Genomic DNA, 22942 nt, shown 5'->3' with positions numbered 1-22942 from the left:
CTAATCCTTCTGCTGCCAGCTCCAAAGCAGAGGAATCCTGTGGTGGTTAGAATAAGAATGACCTTCATAGGCTCATATCTTTGAATACTCGATTTCCAGTTATTGGTTCTGTTTGGGACAAATTGGAAGGTGTGGCAGTATTGAAGTATATATGACATGCGTGTGAGCTCTGAGATTTCAAGACATTCTGGTCATTCCCAGTGTCTCTTTGTCTCTGGCTCAAGTTTGTGTCTCAAGTGTGACCTCTCACCTCCTGCCCCAGCACCATGCCTTCCTGCCTGCTGCCATGCTCCCCACTGTGGTGGCCATGACCTCTAACCCTTTGAAACTGCAAGCCCCAAATCAAGCACTGTCCTTATACGGTGCCTCAGTGGTGGCATTTGTCACAGAAACAGAAGAGTGACTAAGACAGACACATGCACGTGTCAGCACACCTGGGTGTGCACAGTGCTCAGGATCCACCCCAGGACTCCACCCTGCTAGGCATCCACTGTGCCAACTCACCGCATTCCCAGCTCTACACACCTTCAGATTCTAATTCAGGGGACGCTAAGGGAATTCTAGAACATAATAGAAATCCTAACTCAAAGGGGGACCTGTGGGAGACATTCTGGGCAGGGATTCCTGGAAGGGATACAATGTATCAGATCAGCACTGGGCAGAGGCCCTGCTCTGGGCAAGAACAGAACACCTAATCTGCAGGACACCCCTGGGCAGCTGGAGAGCCCCTGCAGCTTGCTAGCTTCACTGCTGTGAGTGTGGGAAATGTCTCTGCAGGGCTCTGCATGGGGCTCCTTCCATCCTGTCCCACTGGGTGGAAATCTTGATTGTGAGCAGCTGCCCTGAACTGCAGCTTCCTCCCTGTTCTCATCCCTTAAGTGCTCAAGTCCAGCTCCAAAGGACACTGCAGTTCCCTGTCCTCACCTTGTCTTTCCTGCCCTTAGGGCCACACCTGCCTCACAAAGCAAAACCCAGCCAGGAGCTCAGGTGCAAGAGGAGCCCATGTGGAGGGCTTTCATTCCATCATGGGCAGCTTTCGCAAAGGTCAGCATCTTTTAGGGTGATTGAGAATGAGCCTGAACACGTTCTGTAACTCTAAGAGATGTCCCAAGTTCCTAGAAGGCAGAGCAGACCTAAGGAGACTGGTTCCTTCTTGTGGTAGAATCTCAGATTCAGCTCTGGTGGCTCCCCATTGGTTGGTTAGTCCTTAGATTCTTTCTCAGTTTCAGCACTCTAAAAGTCTTAACTTTGATTTCTCTGCTAGCTTACCAGAGATCAGGCTTAGTGACCAACCGTGTTTTGGGGACATTTACTCAAAGGCATTCCACTAAAATCAGAAACAAGACAAGGCTGTCCACTCTCACCATATCTCTTCAACATAGTGCTTGAAGTTCTAGCAATAGCAATAAGGCAATATAAGGAGATCAAGGGGATTCGAATCAGAAAGGAATAAGTCAAACTTTCTTTATTTCCAGATGATATGATAGTGTACATTAGTGACCCCCAAAACTCTACCAAAGAACTCCTACAGCTGATAAATACCTTCGGTGATGTGGAAGGTTACAAGATGAACTCAAAAAAAAAAATCAGTAGCCCTCCTATACATAAAAGAGAAGCAGAGAGGGAAATCAGAGAAACTTCACCTTTTACCATAGCCACAAATAACATAAAGCATCTTAGGGTAACTCTAACCAAAAAAGTGAAAGATCTATTCGACAAGAACTTTAAGCCTTTGAAGAAAGAAATTGAAGAGGATACCAGAAAATGGAAGGTTCTCCCATGCTCTTGGATGGGTAGGATCAACATAGTAAAAATGGCAATTCTACCAAAGGCAATCTATAGATTCAATGCAATCCCCATTAAAATCCCAACAAAATTCTTCACAGACCTTAAGAAAACAATAATCAACTTTATATGGAAAAACAAAAAACCCAGGATAGCCAAAACAATCCCATACAATAAAGGAACTTCTGGAGGCATTACCATCCCTGACTTCAAACTCTATTACAGAGCTACTGTAATGAAAACAGCTTGGTATTGGCATAAAAACAGAGAAGTAGACCAATCAAATAGAAGACCCAGATATTAACCTACAAACCTATGAAAACCTGATTTTCAACAAAGGATCTAAAAGTATACAATGGAAGAAAGAAAGCATCTTCAACAAATGGTGCTGGCATATCTGGATGTCAACCTGTAGAAGAATGAAAATACATCCTTATCTATCACCATGCACAAAACTCAAGTTCAAATGGATTAAAGACCTCAATATAAATCTGACCACATTGAACCTGATAGAAGAGAAAGTGGGAAGTACTCTACAACACATGGACACAGGAGACCACTTCCTACATATAACCCCAGTAGAACAGACAATAGTGGCAACATTGAATAAATGGGACCTCCTAAAACTGAGAAGCTTCTGTAATGCAAAGGACACTGTCATTAAAACAAAAGAGGCATCCTACTGAATGGGAGAAGATCTTCACCAACCCCGCAACAGACAAAGGTCTGATCTCTAAAACATATAAAGAACTCAAGAAATTAGACTTTAAAATTCTAATTAACCCAATTAAAAAATGGGGCACTGAACTGAACAGAGAATTCTCAACAGAAGAACTTCAAATGGCCAAGAGATACTTAAGGTCATGTTCAACTTCATTAGCGATCAGGGAAATGCAAATCAAAACAACTCTGAGATACCATCTTACACATGTCAGAATGGCTAAAATGAAAAACACCAATGATAGCCTTTGCTGAAGAGGATGTGAAGTAAGGGGAACACACATCCATTTCCGGTGGGAATGCAAACTTGTGCAACCACTTTGGAAATCAGTGTGGCGGTTTCTCAGGAAACTTGGGATCAACCTACCCCAGGATCCAGCAATACCACTCTTGAGAATATACCCAAGAGATGACCAATCATACTACAAAAGCATTTGTTTAACTATGTTCATAGCAGTATTACTTGTAATAACCAGAACCTGGAAACAACCTAGATGCCCCTCAATGAAAGAATGGGCAAAGAAAGTGTGGAATATATACCCTTTAAAGTACTACTCACTGTAAAAAAACAATGACATCTTGAATTTTGCATGCAAATGGATGGAAATAGAAAACACTATCCTGAGTGAGATAACCCAGACCCAAAAAGATGAATATGGTATGTACTCACTCATTTGTGGACTCTAGCCATAAAACAAGGTCATTAAGCCTATAGTTGACAAGCCCAGAGAAGCCAAATGACAAGGTGAACCCAAAGAAAAACATTTATGGATCCTTCTGGAAATTGGAAGCAAACAAGATTGCAGGGCAAAAGTTGTGAGCATGGGGGTGAGGGCAGGGGTGGGAATGAGGTTGGGGGAAAGGGGAGAAGGGGAAAGAGAAGGGAAAGGGGAAGGATTGGCAACAGCTTGGGAGAGTGGGAGGGTAGAGATGGAGGAAGGGCAGATACAGGTGCAGGGAATAAGATACCTACATTACGGGATCCATTTTAAAGTTGGCAAGAGACTTGGATCTAGAGGAGATCCCGTGTGTCCACGGGAATGTCCCCAGCTAGGTCCTTGGACTGCAGAGGAGAGGGTACCTGAATGGTCCTTGCCCCACTATCACGCTGATGATTATCTCGAATATCACCATAGAATCTTCGTCCAGCGACAGATGGAGATAGAGACAGAGACCCTCATCAGAGCAACGGACTGAGCTCCCAAGGTCCAGTGGAAAGGCAGAAGGAGGGAGAAGATGAGCAAAGAAGTCAGGACCACTAGGGGTTGGTCCACCAACTGAGGCAGTGTACCTGTTATAATGGGAGCTCACCAAATCCAGCTGGGCCCGGTCTGAATGAGCATGTGATCAAACCAGACTCTCTGATTGTGACTGACAATGGGGGCTGACTGAGAAGCCATTGATAAAGGCACTGTGACTTGTTTTTATAGCATGTTCTGGCTTTTTGGGACCCTAGTCTATATGGATGCACAGCTCCCTAGGCCTGAATGTAGGGGGGAGGGCCTTAGACATCCCACAGGGCAGGGTTCCCTGCCCTCTCTCAAGCAGGGTGGGAGAGGGAGGAGGGGATGTAGGGGAGTGGAAGGAGATTGGGAGGAGGGTAGGAAGTGTAAATAATTAAATGGAAAAATTAAAAGAGAAAGAAAAAGAAGAGAAAACATTTAAAAGGGGATACGATATAGATATGAATAATTTGCATTGGTATGGATCTTGCTTTATTGATATAAATTTAAGGTCAATCTTGTTATATGTATATTTCTGCTCTTGATTGAGGTATTGTGATTGTGTAGTTCATTTGAAAATGTATAATTAGGAAATATAGGTTGTTAATGGATAATCATCGATAATAGTCAAGCATATAGTCATGTTAGTTAGATTTTCTAGTTATATAGAGATATATTTCAGTTAGATAGGCATTCTTCATATCTTTCAAAGACTATAGAATATGGCATTTAAAGTGTTTTAATAAGTTGAGCTGTTCATAACAATGAAAAAAAAATCTGCTCCTGGCAGCACCAGCTACTTCAAGAGGAAGATGGGCATCAAAGAGTCTCCTTATGGAGTTTGCTAGCCATTTGGGCAAGAAACTGATCTTGCCTGAACTGCTTCACTGGACATGCAAAACCCACAGAGAATTGACTATTGAACTTGTCAAAATGTGAGATGATCCTTCAGGGTTCCTGCTTCATAAAAGGGTTTGCAAGACATTCTGCAGGACACAGAAAACAGTAACTGAACTGTCTTTGAAATTTCCTGTTTCATGGAAAAGTCTGCTGGATACTATGGGCCTATGAAGATGGATACCCCAACGGTACAGAAGAACTTTGGTGACTGTAGAGGCAATGAGATGTCTCTCTCATTTCTAGAGTTTTGGAAGTTGCTTACAATGAACTTCCTGTTTACTTAGGTAATATTGTATCCTTCTGGAGTCTTTGATGGAGTTGAAGAATAAACAGATAGGTATAGTTATAGTTTTCCATTGTTAGGATAAAAGATAAATAGATCGAAATATTGTAACTTTAATTCTTGCTTGATACCTGTTACATGTAATTTTACTATGTTAAGACCTTCCTTTTTGTTTAAACAGCAAAGGGGAAATGGTGTAGGAGTTCCTTCTGTTTATGTGTTGGTTTCATTGGTTGAATAAAGAAACTGCTTTGGCCTGATAGGGCAGGACTTAGGTAGGTGGAGAAGACAGAACTGAATGCTGAGAAGAAGGGCAGAGTGAAAAAAAAAGAAAAAGAAAATAAAAAAATAAAAAAAATAAAAAATTTAAAAAAAAAGGGCAGAGTGGCAGTCGCCATGGATTATTGGTCTGAAACAGAAGCTGGTTAGAATCTTGCTGGTAAGCCAGAGTAGCATGGATATACACAGATTAATAGAAATGGGTTAAATTAAGATGTAAGAATTGGCCAATAACCTCTTTTCCTCCGGCGCGGTGAGTGAGTTGTCTGCTACCGATGGTCCTATTGTCATCATGGGTCGCCGCCTGCCCGGTGTTACCGGTATTGTAAGAACAAGCCGTACCCAAAGTCTCGCTTCTGCCGAGGTGTCCCTGGTGCTAAAATCCGCATCTTTGACTTGGGAGGGAAGAAGGCAAAAGTTGATGAATTCCCGCTTTGTGGCCACATGGTGTCAGATGAATATGAACAACTCTCTTCCGAAGCTCTGGAGGCTGCCCGTATTTATGCCAACAAATACATGGTAAAGAGTTGTGGCAAGGATGGCTTTCATATTCGAATGAGGCTTCACCCCTTTCATGTCATCCGAATCAACAAGATGTTGTCCTGTGCTGGGGCTGACAGGCTCCAGACAGGCATGCGTGGTGCCTTTGGGAAGCCCCAGGGCACAGTGGCCAGGGTTCACATTGGCCAGGTCATCATGTCCATCCGCACTAAGCTGCAGAATAAGGAACATGTGATTGAGGCTCTTCGTAGAGCCAAGTTCAAATTCCCTGGCCGCCAGAAGATCCACATCTCAAAGAAATGGGGCTTTACTAAGTTTAATGCAGATGAATTTGAAGACGTGGTTGCTGAGAAGCGACTCATTCCTGATGGCTGTGGGGTCAAATAAATTCCTAATCGTGGTCCCCTGGACAAGTGGCGAGCCCTACACTCCTGAGGGCTTTCATGGTGCTCTCCTGTACCCTACCAAATCATGTTCAGTAATAAATCTCACATCCAGTCTGCTTAAAAAAAAAAAAAGAATTGGCCAATAAGAGGCTAGAGCGAATGGACCAGGCAGTGATTTAATTAATACAATTTCTGTGTGGTTATTTTGGGTGTAAGATAGCCGGGCAGCAAGGACAGAACAAAAGGCTACCCTCCTTGTACAACAATGGATATCAGGCCATCTCCTCCTCAGACTTGTAGAAGTACATTTCCTTGTCTTGAGACTAGTACTTTTTATTTATACATGCAACTGCCTTTATTACACACCTTGTTATCACAATTCAGTTCTCAGGTGTTGCAGAAAAATCGACTTCTTTCAGACTGCAGATGAAAATAACTGAAAAATTGATCCAGATACCTTCTAGTTTGTGCTAAACACACTGCTTTATTTCTACAGCCCACGTCTCTCATGAGGATATGAATTGTTAAGAGGCAGTCTTGTTTTCCTTTTCAAATATATTTTGTAGATATTTTTCACTAACATGAATCTGATTTTATCTACTTGGTTCTGTATAGATTAAGTAAATATGTGCAATGAGTTTAAAAGAAGACTTACAGTAGAGGCTCATGACCTCAAGATATGAAGCTTCAGCAAGGGATTAGCTCAGCAATGGAGCACTAGTCCAGCATTCACAAGGCCCTGGGTTCAATCCCTAGAAGGGCAAAGATCAAACTAAAACAGGAACAGCAGAAGCTCATGATTTCAGCACTGGGGAGGCTGAGGGAGCAGGAGCTCAGAGGTGAAACTATGGTCTACTATGAGATTATATTTCAAACGAAGAGGAGAAGAGGAAGGAAAAACAAGTATGTTAAGTAAAATTCAAATTGTGGTGGCATGTCTGCTTATCTGCCACACCTTCTGACACTTATCAGTAGGTCAGAGAGGATAAGGAACAAATGAGTTGTTTTATTGAAGAAGGTGTGTCACTGGGAGCAGACTTTGAAGTTTCAATAGATGTGGCTATTACCAATGTTCCCCACCCTCTGCTTCATGTTCATGTCCCAAGATCTGACCTCTCACCCCTGATTCAGCACTGTATTAATCAGGATTCTCTAGAGGAATGATTGTGAACAGCTGCCATGAACTGCAGCTTCCTCCACGGGGAAGGCTTTCTTTCCATAGGGGCAGCTTTCCAGAGGATCCAGACATGTTTAGATGATTGTAACATGAGCCTGAATAAGTAACCTGACAACTTCCTGTAGCACTGTGTCCTAAGTTCAGAAGTTCAGGAAGGCAGAGCTGACATAGGGGAACTGAATTCCTCTGATGGTAGAACCAGATAAAACTGTGCTAGCATCCCATTGGCTGGTAGTTATTTAGTTTCTCTTTCTCACTTTCAGCCCTTAGTATCTTAACTTTTATTTCTCTTCTGGCTCAGCAGACATCAGACTTAGGACAGAGTCCTAGGACACTGTGGCCCCCCATTCGCTCCTCTCCACAGATTCAGGATTTCTTGGTTGGTGTCTGAAGACCTCAGAGCAAATCTAGAGGGCAGAATTTTGAAGAAAACACTCTTTGTTCAGGTGAGTTGAATTTGAAACTGATAAGGGCCAGGAAAGAAGAATAGCTGGCTCCTTGCTGAGTGTGGGGTAGTGGGCAGAGGGAGGTGTGGCCTTGACAAAGAAAAATTTCAAATTGCACAGTTGGAGTAAAGCCAGAGTGGTGTCTGAATGTGGAGTTGAAGGTCTTGCTGTGTAATAGTGTATTTACTGATGGTTCTATGTTATCAGTACCTTTGCTTCTGTCTCTGTAATTAGAAGTCCCAATCTTTCTGGAGCCTCTCATACATTTACTTGGACTGTTTAAAGCCTCAAGTCTGTAGAGAATTGCTAATGTTACTTAAAGGTCATTACCCTTGCATGCCTTTCCCTTGGTCCACGTCTGCATGCCTAAATGAAATTCAGACTAGTAATTCCTGTTACAAAGAAAGATGATGCGGAAAAATCAAAACTTCAAGGCATCCCTTCAGATACAAAAGATAATGTCTTTAAAAAAAGAAGAAAGGAAGGAAGGAAGAGAAGAACAAAGAAAGAAAGATAGAAAGAAGGAAGAAAGAAAGAAAGAAAGAAAGAAAGAAAGAAGGAAGGAAGGAAGGAAGGAAGGAAGGAAGGAAGGAAGAAAGAAAGAAAGAAAGAAAGAAAGAAAGAAAGAAAGAAAGGTAGAGCCAAAGAGTGTTCTTGATTATCATGGTGCAGTTCGTGGGTGTCTGCCAAGACACTTTCCAGTTTGCGCTTGGCGCAGGATTCGATTTCAAGTAGAGAGACAGAGGAGGTGACAGGGGAAGAAAGAGACTGTGTGTGAGAACACTGGAATCCCACACTTACTCAAGTCACAGCCTTTCTTTTCATTTGGGACACGGTAACCTTATATAGCCCAGGCTAACCTCATCTAACAGACCTGTGCCACCCTCCCTAGACACTGGGGTTACAGGCGAACACTGCAGCCCCAGGACATTTCTGCCTTTCAGGAACAGCACAAGCTCCTGACTGATTTTAATGCTATAAAGACTGAAAGATGTCTGCTGATAGGAAAAACCTGAGAGCCGCGAAAGGACAGAGAGCAGGGAATCCCAGCTCCACCCAAGCTAATGTAGACACCAGAGGACACAAGCCAGGTCTCCTGTGTCCAGGTTGACTTGGAGGATTGTCATGAACTCATCCTCTTTCCCTTTGCTCTCCCCTGTTCTTCATCAGTTGTGGACCTCTCCTGCCTGATCTTAGGCATCGACTCTCTTTACTGCTATATGATAGGTGATTTACAATGCACACATTAGAGTTCTCCAGGTTTTAAACTCACCAGCATATAGTTAGTACATATTAGGTTGTTCCATATAATGCTACTTTGTAAATAAATCCTGGAACAATTTGTTTGCCCAGCCTATTTGGAAAAGAACCATTTTTCATATGGCTTCAGTACTTTGAAGTTTCATCATAAAAACAAAAAATGCTTTTACCTGCAACTTGATAGGCCATGGCTGGTTGACATCCATGAGAGGCCTGCCTTTGATGAACATAATGGGAACATAATGGGAACAGGAGTTGATGGGAGGGTGGAAGGCAAGAGCTTTGGAGTAGGACTAGGAGGGGAGGAGGGAGCAAAAACTGTGGTCAGTTAATTTTAACAAATTAAATAAATAAATAAATAAATAAATGGGTTTTACGTGTTATTGTGGAGGCCAGCCATGATAAGCTCAGTAAGGCAGGTCACCCAAAGGAAGTTCTTTACTCCAACCATTATCACCTGCCAGAGTAGGACTCTGGCCATCCATAAATTTAATAAGAGGCCTCAGTAGTTTACCCTAAAGTAATGCCTCCTTGCAGGAGGAAACACAAGCTGAGATTACCCAACCACCGCCCAAGAACAGACCATTCAAAGCTGTAGATAGACATCTGCCTGCACACATTCACAAAGACAACCCTAGACAAATGTCATCCAATCAGAGGTCCTGAACCTCAGAGACCCCTCACCCCCACCTTACTACTATAAAAACCCAATTCTAATTGAGCTCGGGGCTATCCTTTTATTCCAATATTTTGGACATGCAGAGAGATCGAGTTTGCAAACTTGATTAAAATAAAGGCTCTTTGCTTTTACTTATGGGACTCTTGGTTTCCTTGTTGGCTTTTGTGGGGACTTTGCAGATTTGGGAATAACATTACAGAGCTCAAATTCACCAGGAAAAGACCACAGACTCAACTTAAATTATAATTACCTGGATTTGTTAATTACTCCTAGTAGGATGACAACAACAGCCTAAAGGACAAAACAAAGGCTTCTCACACATGAACTGGAGGAGGGGTGTTTGAAGGTGGACAGCCATTATCTCATTTGTGTGGAACGTGTAGCTGAGTGAGAAAGTGCTTGTACTCCCTCAGCTGTGAGGTGCTCTCTCACACAGCAGTAAGTGGGTTCCTGAAGCCAGAGGAAGCAGTTACTTATCTCATAGCACTTTTACAATTTGGGGGAGGGTAGCAAAGAGTGAGAGTAGCCAGGAGCTTCTCTTTTAGGAGTACAGAATGGATGTCAACACAGAATGAAGTTTTCCTTATCCATCACATACCCCAGCCACAAAACAAACACTCTGTCTGTAGCCATATTGTTTGAAGTGAACGAACCTAGTTTATTTTTTTTTACTTAGTATCTTTTTTTAAAAAAGATAAATTTTGCTGGAATGGGGGAGCATTTGAAGGATGATACAGCAACCTATTGCAATGGAAACGTCCTAAAATATATTAATAAATCTTAATGAGGTCCCCTACTAATGGAGGATATGAAGTCCCAACAGGGAATCGCTTGTCACCAAACAAGGCTTTCAATGATGGTACTTTATTGCATTCAAAAGAGTTGTTGGACCTAGTGGCATTTGTATTTTAATAAGTAAAGTTTGCCTGAAGTTTAGAAAGCAAAAGAGTGTAGGGATAAGTCCCGCCCCTAAGGGGGCATGTTTGCCTCGGGCTAATGTTTGCCTATAAATTTGGCAAGCATGCTCCCAGCCGTTGCTTCTGCTTTCCTGGTCTCTGCGGGAACAGTGGTTCTGTAAGTCTATTTCTACATTAATGCTATATATTATATATATTTACAATCTGTCTGCATTCGTTTACGCCGTTACATTTTGGCATCCAACGTGGGCTATTTTGCCCCTGACTCAAGCGGGTAGCCTGCTAGCTAACACAGAACCCTCCCGGGTGCTGTTTTTTGGTTCGTGACTCAGGCCCCAGTGCCAAGTCCGAGACACACTCGGCCACACAGGCCCATTCTGCCTGCCTTGGCTAAGTTTGCAGCGGAACCCCACTGCCTGAATTAGCAGAAGCTCAAGTACTTGTGGTTTTGCAACAAAAGCCGCCACAGTGGCAGATTTGGTCTGATACAAAGTGACTTAGCCGGGCGGTGGTGGCGCACACCTTTGATACCAGCCCTTGGGAGGCAAAGGCAGGCGGATCTCTGTGAGTTTGAGGACAGCCAGGGGGTGGTAGCGCACGCCTTTAATCCCAGCACTTGGGAGGCAGAGACAGGCGGATCTCTGTGAGTTCGAGGCCAGCCTGGTCTACAAGAGCTAGTTCTAGGACAGGCTCCAAAAACACAGAGACCACCACTAGCAGGAACCGATCACTGCAGGTAAAAAATTTTTCTTTTATAAATAAAATGTCTGAACACATTAGTATTCAAGAATTTAACAGTTTTTTTAATTGTACCATGTGGGAGATTTTACAAGAGGTGTCTATCACCCCACATCTATGGATCCTTCTGGGATTCGTAGTTTTCATTGCACTAAATGGTTTGATAATAGAAATATGATAAAGTCTTTATGAGACGAATCCAGGATTCTTAAGGCAGAGATTAAACGCTTAAAAACAATTGAGAATGACAACAATCTTCTCAAAAATCAGTTTGAAGTTCTCCAGACTGATGTTAAGGAGAAATTCATTACTATGGAAGAGGGAACAGCTGATTTGGATCATAAGCTTCAGTCCCTTTCAGTTGGAACTGAAATATTAGTGGCTGATATTAAGGAGAAATTCATTACTATGGAAGAGGGAACAGCTGATTTGGATCATAAGCTTCAGTCCCTTTCTGTAGGAAATGAAACATTAACTGAGAGAATCAAAACTGCTGAATGTGACAATCAGATTTTGTCTAAAGCATATGACAGATTGACGGAAAGATTGTCAATACAAGAAGGCACGGTTTATGCCATAAAAATTATGTCCAAAGATGAGATGTTATCTCTAACGGACAAACTTCATACTTTAGAATCCTCAATGAAGGCTTTGGAACATAATTCTGGACAGGAGAGTCAGACATTGCAGAAGGCAATGGTGAATAGAACTGAAAAGATTGAGGAATTTCTAAATTCTGATGAAGAAGAGCAAAGGGTAGAAAGGCAAATTTTAACTACATCTGTGGGTAAATCTCTCTGGGACAATTTCCACAAAGCTCTACCTACAGCTCTACCTGCCTTTCCAGTAATAACAACAGAGACGGTGATTGGTTCCAGAAACCCTAGGGTCATCAAGAAGGATACATGGGAGCCTGTCCATATGAATGATCTCAAGGAAATAAAACAGGCTGTCATGACTTTTGGGATGCAAGCCTCTTTTGTTAAAGAGATGCTAAGAACTTGGGCCACGACAAGCAGAGCAACCCCCTCGGACTGGCTCCAGCTGAGCTCTGCAGTACTTGAGAGTGGACCGCAATTGAAATGGAAATGCTTATTCAGACAAGAGGCTAGACTCTTAGAACAGCAGGAAAAAGAGAAGGAATTGACATTTCCCTAGATAAAATTCTAGGTGAAGGGCTCTTTTTCGACCCTCAGGAACAAGCTAATTTGGATGAAAACACACTCTCCATGTGTACTACAGCAGCTTTAAGGGCTTAGGACAGGGTACAAGATCCAGGACAGAGAATGGAATCATTTGTTAGAGTTAAACAGGGTCAGAGAGAACCCTTTAGTGACTTTTTACAAAGATTAACTAAGGCTGTACAAATAGGGATATCTGACCCAGAAGCAAGACGTATAATGATTGAGTCTTTGGCTTATGAAAATGCAAATGTGGAATGCAAAAGGATTTTGGGCCCTTTAAAGCTCAGATCAGCGCCCTTGAAGGAATGGGTCTTGCATACACTCAATGTTGATACATTTGATTATGGCACTGAAGCATGGGTAGAAGAAGCAATTTCCAATGGTAAAAGGAGACACCAGAATACCAAATGTTTTAATTGTGGCAAAATGGGTCATATGAAAAGGAATTGTAGACAATGGATTTTCAGAAATAATAATAATAATGCATCTTTCAGAAATAATAATAATAATAATGCATCTTCTAGAAATAACAAAAATAGAACTCAGCCTTCAGGTTTATGTAGAAGATGTGGAAAAGGCAGACATTGGACAAATGAATGCAGGTCTACAAGAGATAGACAAGGCAACCTGATACAGTCGGGAAACGTGAGAAAGAGGGCCTCACAGGCCCCCATTGCAAACATGGTTCAGTCATTTCCAGTTTCTGCAGAGAACATGCCTCGTCAGGACAATTAGGAAGCCCCATGCCTACTGTTACAAGCAATAATGATCAGAAAGATAAGTTACGTGTGTTTTGGCAAACTTCTATAAATGATCAAAGACCTAAATTGAGAGTGTATGTAAATGGCATTTTTATTACTGGCCTGCTGTACACAGGTGCTGATGTAAGTATCATTACCCCAGAATCTTGGCATCCATGCTGGCCTCTTCAGAATGTAAATGTTCAGCTCCTGGGAATTAGAACCCTATCTCGAGTAAGGCAGAGCACGAGATGGGTTGAATGTATAGGGCCAGAGGGAAAAATAGGAAAATTAAGGCCATATGTAGCCAATATCGCAATGAATTTATGGGGTCGTGACCTATTACAACAATGGAATACCAAAATTAACATTCCTGCTACTTCTAGAGCCTGTATTTCTGAGAATAATATTAAAAAATATTACAAATGGAGAAAACCGGCCATTCGGGCTATACAAGAAAAAGCAATTGATGTCCCTTCAGAGATACCAACAGCCTTGCCTCTAAAATGGTTGACTGAGAAACCAATATGGACAAAGCAATGGCCTTTAGCTGAAGAAAAGTTACAGGCTTTAGAACAGCTGGTACAAGAACAATTAGATGCTGGACATATAGAAGAATCTACCAGCCCTTGGAATTCTCCTGTATTTGTGGTTAAGAAAAAATCAGGTAAATGGAGAATGGTGACAGATCTCAGGGCCATCAACAAGGTTATTCAACCTATGGGCCCTCTGCAATCTGGAATTCCTTTGCCCTCTTTATTACCAAAAGGATGGCCTCTCATAGTTATTGATTTAAAGGATTATTTTTTCACTATACCTTTGCAAAAAGAAGATAGAGAAAAATTTGCCTTCACAGTGCCTACTTATAACAATTCTCAACCTTCAAGGAGGTACCACTGGACCGTCCTCCCCCAGGGTATGTTAAATAGCCCCTCCCTGTGCCAATATTTTGTGAACCAACCATTGCAAATAATATGCAAGAAATTTCCCAAATCTATAGTATACCATTACATGGACGACATTTTGTTATCTGATTCAAACATGGATATCTTGAACAGACTGTTTGAAGAAATTAAGATACTTTTACCTAAATGGGGATTGCAAATTGCTCCTGAAAAGATTCAGAAGGGAGATTCTGTTAATTATTTAGGTTATAAAATAGGTTTGCAAAAAATTAAGACACAAAAAGCACAAATTAGGAGAGATCGCCTACAGACTCTTAATGACTTTCAAAGACTGTTAGGAGACATTTCCAGTCTACGACCAGCTATTGGAATGATACCTGATCTACTAATTCATTTGAACAAAACCTTGGATGGTGATAAAGATTTAAACAGTCCCAGAGAATTAACAGCTGAAGCAGAAAAGGAACTGAGAATGATTGGGGAAAAATTCCAACAGGCACATGTGGACAGGGACAATCCAGAGCTCGATTGGACTGTGACCTGCTTTATGTGTGTGCCAGGAAGTCAACTAGGATCTTCTACAGAATAATAAACACTCTTAAGCAATAAGAAAAATCGTTGCCTATGTGCATCAGAAGATGGACTGTTTATACTCCACATCAGCACCAGGCTCTCTGGCAAGAGACTTGCTAGCAGAGGATCACAGGGTCGCACTGATTGGTGCTGATGAAGGAGAAAATACAGTGGGGGAGACATGAATAGTTTGATCCTTGTAACAGTGAAGATGTGATTTTGTCCTGAGAAAGAAAGGGAAGGACAGAAGGGAAGTTACATGAGGTTGATGAAAGAAAACATGAACTTCCTCGTCTTCAGTAAAAGGAAATAACAATCCTGCATCTGAAATTAGTCATTTTGGATGAAATATGGCAGAGAACTTGCAAAGATGACATGTTCCATTGCCATGTCATTGACCTTCTCTCCATATTTCTCTCCTTTATTCTTTTCCCGTATCATCGAGGGAATTTATTGATCTCTTTACGGTTAAGTGCTGATTTTCCCTTTCTCACTTGTTCCCCTTCTCATCATCCCAGTCACTCAGGTACCTGAGCAGAATTGTCAGGAGTACACACAGACAGACTCAAAATCATAGCAACAATGGCCTCGTCAGTCCTGGGGATGATCAAGGAGGAGGTGACCTGTCCTATCTGCCTGGAGCTTCTGAAAGAACCTGTGAGTGCCGGTTGTGACCACAGCTTCTGCCGAGCCTGCATCACTCTGAACTATGAGTCCAGCAAAGGCAAAGAAGGGGAAGGCGTCTGCCCTGTGTGCCGAGTTAGTTATGTGTTTGAGAATCTGAGGCCTAATCGGCATGTTACCAACATAGTGGAGAGGCTAAAGGAGTTCAAGTCCAGCCCAGAGGGGGAGCAAAAGGTGAATGTCTGTGCAAAGCATGGAGAGAAACTCCAGCTCTTCTGTGAGAAGGACATGGTGGCCATCTGCTGGCTTTGTGAGAGATCTCAGGAGCACCGTGGACACCAAACAGCTCTCATTGAAGAGGTGGTCAAAGAGTACGAGGTAAGAAATGGGAGGGTGTGGGACACAGAGCAGGACACAGTAAAAGATGGGAAGTGTCCACTTTGTGTAGACTTTTTTCAATGTTCATGTCAGGTTTATTCATACAATTTAATTCAGTCTAGTAACTATCAACAGTGGAACTAGTAAATGAATGGCATACGGCAGTGAGGAGAGTATCTGTGTGGCCTGTGTAGTGTCACATGACTCAATTCCAGAACTCTGATTAATGATGAATTTGAGGGTATGGAGGTCTACAGAGGAGTTCCAGGACAGCCAGGGCTACATAATAAGATTCGGGTTCAAAAAAAAAATGGCAGTGCCAGTTGTGGGACTTATGATGCATGTATATATTTATAGAAAAGACCAGGAGAGCTAACAAAGTTTCCTCAGTTTTCTGATGCCAGAATCAAAGTGAGAGGTGTGTACTTGGTGGGATGATTGACTGAGAGAGATTTCTGTGTCTGTCTGCATGGGGCTGTGTGTGTAAATACAAGAATGGATAAAGCTGAAGATGAAGATTTACCTACTTTATGTGCATAAATCATGGCACAAGATATTAAAAAGAGAACTGTCTTAGACCTCTGGTCTTTCCAGAAGGGTTTCTTGGCCTTTGTCTAGGAGCAGCTGTCCTAGTAAGCACACATCTTGTCTCTGCTACAATTCCTCTACCACAGGAAAAGCTCCAGGTGGCTCTGCAAAAACTGATGTCAGACAGGAAAGAATTGGAGAACTGGAAAGATGGCCTTCAAAAGGAGAGAACTACCTGGGAGGCAAGTGGTTAACCTACCTCCTAAGGGAGTTAGCCTGATGCATGGGAGGGACCTGGGCAAGAAACTCCCTGGCTCTTCATTCCCTGGTGGCTGATGGGGACAAGAGGGCTTGATTTGTCCTCTCTGCCTGCTCTCTTGGAGCTGGGACTGCACAGAGAGTGGATCAGAGCTGAGCCTGGCTGTGTGAGGAGCTGACACCATGGTGGGGGCCTGGAGAGAATGACACTGAGTCCTGGGACTCACTCCTGTGGTTCTTTCTACAACTGTGATCATTGGGAAGATCCTTTGGAACTGTGGAACTGTTACAGCTCTCTTCCTGGAGTTAGCTTCTCTCAGGGGTTCAGAGGTAGGATCAGGAGTAAACAGACAGGAATAGGAGTCAGGGACAGCTGTGTGAAAACTGAGACAGCCTTGCATCCCAATTTGCCTTGAATGGCCTTGGTAAGGGTGACCTAAGATCTGTGTTTGGGGATGACATGGACAGACACTGAAAAGAGACACATGCTTCTCTAAGACTCCCTTACCTACTCAAGCCCATTCCCCATGAGAACTCCCTATCAGAACAGTGGATTTCTGTCTCTCAGTCATATTAGGACAGTCTGAATAACTCTCCGTTTTCTTATCCCTGAAGAACCAAATACAGAGTGAGATAGAAAACGTTCAGAAGGAGTTTAAAGGACTGCGGGAATTCCTGGATTCCGAAGAGAAGAATGAGGTGGAGAAGCTAATGAAAGAGAAGGAAGACATTCTAGACATCCTGGAAGGTTCTCATACTGAGCTGGAGAAGCAGTGGGAGTCAGTGAGAGACCTCATCTCAGATCTGGAGCATCAGTTTGTGTGCTCAACCATAGAGATGCTGCAGGTAAGACTGCAGGTCCAGCATCTGAGAGTCGGGACACTTGAAAGCCATTTCCCTCCCTCTGTGCTGTTGTGATCTCCCTGGTGAGGACAGTAGGGCTCTCTGGGCTCTCCCAGAACTCTTTCCTGCATCAATCTCAGAGACTGGGAAGTTATTGCTCACATGGAATGCAAAAGGAAATTGCATGTTTTATTTTTAAATATAGTACAGTAGCAGAACCTTGAGAGATTGTTGCATCATGGGTAGTGACTATCCTACTGCAATGTGAGCATGCGTGAAAGATATTCAACAGTAATTTGTAATTTCATCTGAATTTGATGTTTGGAGAGTTTCACCCCCACTGCCTCTGATTCAGTGATGTGGCCAGAGGGCGGGGAGTTGCCACCCAAAATCTCAGGGAGTGTTTCCTCCTCTGTTTTCGATTGCAGAGTTGAAAGGTGTCTTCTCTATGATTACAAGTATAATTTTTGTATTGTATTTTATCACTATTGCATTTTTACATAATTTAAACCAAAGGTATATTCTGGTAATGTATATCTCTGTATGAATTTGTTTCTTTCATCTCAGTTGTAAATTTTATAGACCTTAGTAGTTCTGGTAACTTATCGTACATATTTAATTCATTGGTTTCCATTGTATTGATTTAATTTTTATTGCTATCTCTCATTTATAACCTATATTAAATAGAATTAGACATATCTGGCTAAACTAAACTAGTTAACGTAGGTAGTAACTGCAGCCAACATACTCTACAAGAATGAAATACTCACACAGAAACTGCATTAATTACAGCACCGCTTGGTCAACAGCTTACGCTTCTTATGAACTAACTCTTAAATCTTAAATTAACCAATTCCTATTGTGTTCTATTTTACCACAAGGCTCGTGGCTTACCAGTATGGTTCCGGGGCGGTTGTTCTTTTGGCAGCTACATGGAATCTCCCTGACTCCACCTTTCTTTCTCCTCCATCTCTGCTTAGAATTCCTGCCTTGCCCTATTCTGCACTGCCATGGGCCCAAAGCAGTTTCTTTTTTAACCAATGGTAATAAAACATATTCACGTAATAGAGAGGGGAATCTGATATCAGAAAGAGAAAAAGAGACCGAAAGATATGGTTAACTGGATTTAAGGAACAGACAATCTTCTTCATTCTGAACACATTAAATTGTGTCTAAATGACTAAAATAAAGTAGAAATCAGCTTCTCAGACATGTTAGTTTTAAGTTAAGTGATGGAGGGCTAACATGGAGCATGAACAGTGTCATTGTCCACGTGTTTAGTTGTACACACAGTAAATCCTATGTAAACTTTCAAATGATCATTTATTCATCTTTGTTCTCCAAAGTCTTGTAGTACAAGGCAGAAAATAGTCTATTAGTTTACACATAAGTCAATTAAAGAGCCATGCATCGTGTGCGTATCATGTCTTAGAGAACTGTGGGTGACAGGCCTTAATTCTCTTTTGACTTTGTCTCTGTACCCAGTGAGCCGTGACTAGGACATACAAGAACATTCGGTGCATGCTATTAACTATGTTTTTTTTCCGTAGGGTGTGAATTGCATCTTAACAAGGTATGTTTGGGCTGACAGGGATGAACAGTCCTACTGTCTGTTGAGAATGATTTAGTATTCAGCTGAAATATATGTCTCATAGGTTTGGAGGAATTTAGACAAATGTTATACTGAAGTTCAAATAAAAAGGAGGAAGAGGTGGGGAAAGGCAGCCTCTGACTGTTGTGTAACTACTGGAAACAGATTTGAATCTCTTTTAGGGGTCTGGGTAAGGGGAGTCACAGAGTCAGGCTCAGCATTGGAAAGAGGCAAATGGAGCCACAGAAGCTTTCAGACTCCTTGTGGTTCCATCATTCTGTCCGCGCTCTGTGCGTGTGTCTGGCTCTGTCTGCAGCTCACAGGTACTTGATTCACAGATTCATCCTAGATAGGGTATGTCTTCCTTGTCTGCAGTGCTCACAGACTGTATGCTGGGAAATATTCCTGTGGATCTGTGTATTTCTCATGGGGATAGAAAAGTGAGCACAACTACTCCATGTGATCCACACACTTCAGAGGACTAGAAAGCTGTGCCCTTGTGTGTAAGATCACACCCAGGCTGTCGGCAGCAAATACATGTTCTGTGTCCAAAGTCCTGATCTCCAAAATACCACCAAGAGACAAAATTTGATGGAATAGAAAAAGGGAAGGGGGTATGATGTCCAGGCAAAAAAAGAAGGGCTTGGATAATTCGAAACCTACACTGCATAGCTACAGACCCAAGCCCTCCAAAATGACATAGTTACACAATTGAGGTTGGCTCAAGCCATAAGAAGTTGCAGTATTGATTCTCAGCATGAGGACATCTGCTTTTTTTGTCCCTTTCTGATTTCCTTGCACTGTGGGTTCAAATGTTGCTGGGCTCTGATTGGCTTCTTCCTATGGCTAGGACTGAGGTCAGTCTCTTAGGTCAGGCTACAACTAAGGACAGGTAAGGGGCAGACACATCTTACTGAGTGATTGGGAATGCCTCGTGCTGAGGTCTGGATCTTCAGTGTCAGCATTAGTTTGATATTTCAGTCTTCTTTTCAAAAACTGTCATCTCTTAAAAAGAAACCTGAAGAGTCAGAAGCTGGCCAACAGTGTCCAAACTGACGAAAGTGTTTGAAGTCCTGGCTTTCTCCAGTGGGTTCTCCACACTCCATGACTCTATTACCCAGGAGCAGCTTCTGTACCCTGACTTTAGTTTGTCCTGGAAAACACAAATTTACTTATTTATCTATTCTTTTTTTCTTTGTTTCTTTGTGTCTCTCTTTCTGTTTGCTTGTTGGTCTGTTTTGCTCTTGTTGTTGTTGTTTTTCTGACAGGGTTTCTCTGTGTAGCCTTAACGGGCATGGAACTCACTCTATAGACCAGACTAGCATTGATGTCAGAGATCTACCTGCCTCTGCATCCCGAGTAAAGGGATTAAAGGCTTCTGACTCCATTCCGAGCCCACATAAGATTTTTTTAGCCACCTAAGTTTGATTTGTTTTAAAAATCGCTAAATCATCATTTCTTAAGAGTCTGGGAGGGAAAGATACAAAATCAGGGAGCAAGTTTTTGGTTGTACAAGTCAGGAGCTCAGCTCCAGAGAATAAGGTTTCCCAACATCAAATAGGAATTTAATGGCACGGGTCATGAGTGTATATCTCACATCTGCAGAATTAGTATCTCCCTGCTCTCTCCCTGTTCAGAATTCTCAGGACAGCTCCAGGACCACTATGGTTAGAATGATAGGGAGTGATAGGAAGTCCATGGTGATCAGAGGTCACACTGTCTGATGTGGAAGTCAATCTTTTGTCCTTAGGAGTCAGAATTTAAGACTGAAACAGCCCCAAGTGGCCCCTAGAAAAGAGAGAAAGATCTTCCGAGCTCCGGATCTGAAGGGCAGGCTGCAAGTGTTTCAAGGTGAGAGCAACTACATTCTGTGGTTACCTGGGGGACTCTAGGAATTGGCTGGGGCTGCACTCTCTGGATAGAGACTGATGTCTCTGATCATGGGTAGAAGATCAGATAGTGTGTCCCAGTGATGTCATCATATTTAATGGACATCATCATTCACCCCGTCCCATGTCACAATTTCCAGATCTTCCCCCATTCTGCAGAGCACATTGACTTTAATGTTGCGATGCCCTTGCTTGCATTTAATGCTGTGCATTTTGATCATTTCAGAGCTCCTGGATGCCCAGCACCACTGGGGTAAGGAGAAATCACACCATCAGCCTCTCTCATCATAAAGTCTTTATCAGAGTTTATTTCTCTACTAACACTTACGTTTTCTGTTACTGTTCCAAGAATGCACAGCATCTGCCTCTCTTTGACTTTAAACATGGCTCTACCAAATTCCCTCTCACTTTCTTTTTAGGCCTCTGCTACTGAAATCACAAATAAGGCAGTACCTTTTTTCTCATGTGACTCTTAATTTATGTCTCATTTTCCTGCAGTTCACGTGACCCTGCGTAAACTCAACATTAAAAACATTATCATTAATGTGGACAAAAGACAAATACAACATAGAAGTGGTCATAGAAGAAATTTGCAAGTTTCTGAGTCCTATGATTTAGGTGTCCTGGGGTTTCCAGGTCTGCGCTCAGGGAAACATTACTGGGAAGTAGACGTGTCTAGATGTGATGCCTGGCTCCTGGGAATAAATGATGGAATATGTGCTAAACCCCAGCTTCCTTCAATGAATCAACAGGGCACCAAAGCCAAATATAAATCTTATCTTAACCAACATGTAAATTATCAGCCCAAATATGGCTACTGGGTTATAGGGATGACGGAAAGGTCTGTATATAATGCCTTTGATGAGTGTTCTGTCACCCACAATGCCAGTGTCTTGCTCCTCTCTCTGACTCATCCTCCCACTCGTGTTGGAGTTTTCCTGGACCGAGAAGCTTGCACTCTCTCATTTTATGATGTTTCCAACCATGGAGCTCTCATCTATAGATTCTATGAACCAAACTTCCCTAATACGGTTTATCCTTATTTTAATCCTATGGAATGTTCAGAGCCATTGACAGTCTGTGGGCCACCCTCCTAAGCCCTCCCCCATATCTGCACAGAGTCACAGATCTGATGTATCTCATATGTCAAAGCTCTGTGGGATCATTTTAACTTTTTTTTCTGTCTTTGCTTGCAGGGAACCATCAAACTCTCTTGGCCTAGCTGCCTTGAGAGGCATGAGTCATGGGTTTTTCATGTTAGAGTTATGGCTCCTGGGGTACACTGGGCCTTCCAGTACCCAAGAGATGAATGCACTCACTCAGGCATGAAACATTCAGGCTATATTGCATTCTCTGTTTGTTCCCCCCAATAGTCAAGGAAGCATGGAAATTTGACAGGACAATAGGTATTAGGCATTAATCTTGGGTACCCTGTATAACCTGTAAACTTGAAAAGCAAATTGCATTGATCCTGGCAGTTGCCACTATGATCTGTTTCTGATAAAGGTATAAAAGTCTGATTGCTCTCAATAAAATTGTCACAGCCTTTATCTTGCTGTGGTCCCTCAGGCTGAGACTGTTTCCATTCCTTACAGCCATATCAGGTAACCTTGGAATGTTAAGTGAGCACTGGCACTCCCATTTGGTCTTTCTATTTTAATAACCTTCCTTCTCAATGCAAACCAGTATGGAGTCTTTTCCTTAATCCAATTGCTTGTCTGTTTACAAGGCAATAATAATTCATCATAATTCATCATTTTCCAAATTCCCAAAGACAATGTCTCTTCCTCGTGAGATGTGGTAAGACCTCTGCTAACCCGCACTTACTGTTTTGTGGTGCCACAGATGGCAGCCAGGGCCTTGTGCATGCTGAGGAGGTGCTCTGCCCCTGAGCCACTTGTCTCAGCTCTGCCAACTCTCTACAACCCCATTCCTCTGTCACTGACAGAAGATGACACAAAGTCCTGATATGGGATGTACTTCTGTATATGTCTTGGTTTTATTGCTAATGAATAGAGATGATTTGGCTTATGAATGGGCAGAACATAGCCAGGATATATATATATATATATATATATATATATATATATATATAGAGAGAGAGAGAGAGAGAGAGAGAGAGAGAGAGAGAGAGA

General features: G+C 42.3%; 2 protein-coding genes across 2 annotated transcripts; both read left to right on the top strand.

The window, feature by feature from the left end:
• The first annotated feature begins 5307 nt into the window (after positions 1 to 5307).
• Positions 5308 to 6188, top strand: LOC142851286 (large ribosomal subunit protein uL16-like). The gene is made up of 2 exons (XM_075975166.1): positions 5308 to 5335; positions 5453 to 6188. Exons 1-2 carry the CDS (start codon positions 5308 to 5310, stop codon positions 6076 to 6078), a joined length of 654 nt encoding a protein of 217 aa, XP_075831281.1. The 3' UTR covers positions 6079 to 6188.
• Positions 6189 to 7560: 1372 nt separating this feature from the next.
• LOC142849504 (tripartite motif-containing protein 30A-like) lies at positions 7561 to 22343 on the top strand. The gene is made up of 8 exons (XM_075971754.1): positions 7561 to 7700; positions 15215 to 15698; positions 16373 to 16468; positions 17100 to 17330; positions 17725 to 17729; positions 20651 to 20769; positions 21034 to 21060; positions 21306 to 22343. The coding sequence occupies exons 2-8, from the start codon at positions 15279 to 15281 to the stop codon at positions 21902 to 21904; spliced, it is 1497 nt and encodes a 498-aa protein (XP_075827869.1). The 5' UTR covers positions 7561 to 7700; positions 15215 to 15278; the 3' UTR covers positions 21905 to 22343.
• Positions 22344 to 22942: the final 599 nt, after the last annotated feature.

The sequence above is a fragment of the Microtus pennsylvanicus genome, chromosome 5, assembly GCF_037038515.1.
Source record: "Microtus pennsylvanicus isolate mMicPen1 chromosome 5, mMicPen1.hap1, whole genome shotgun sequence".
Classification (NCBI taxonomy): Eukaryota; Metazoa; Chordata; class Mammalia; order Rodentia; family Cricetidae; genus Microtus; species Microtus pennsylvanicus.
This window is presented reverse-complemented; position numbering and strand designations above follow the sequence as displayed.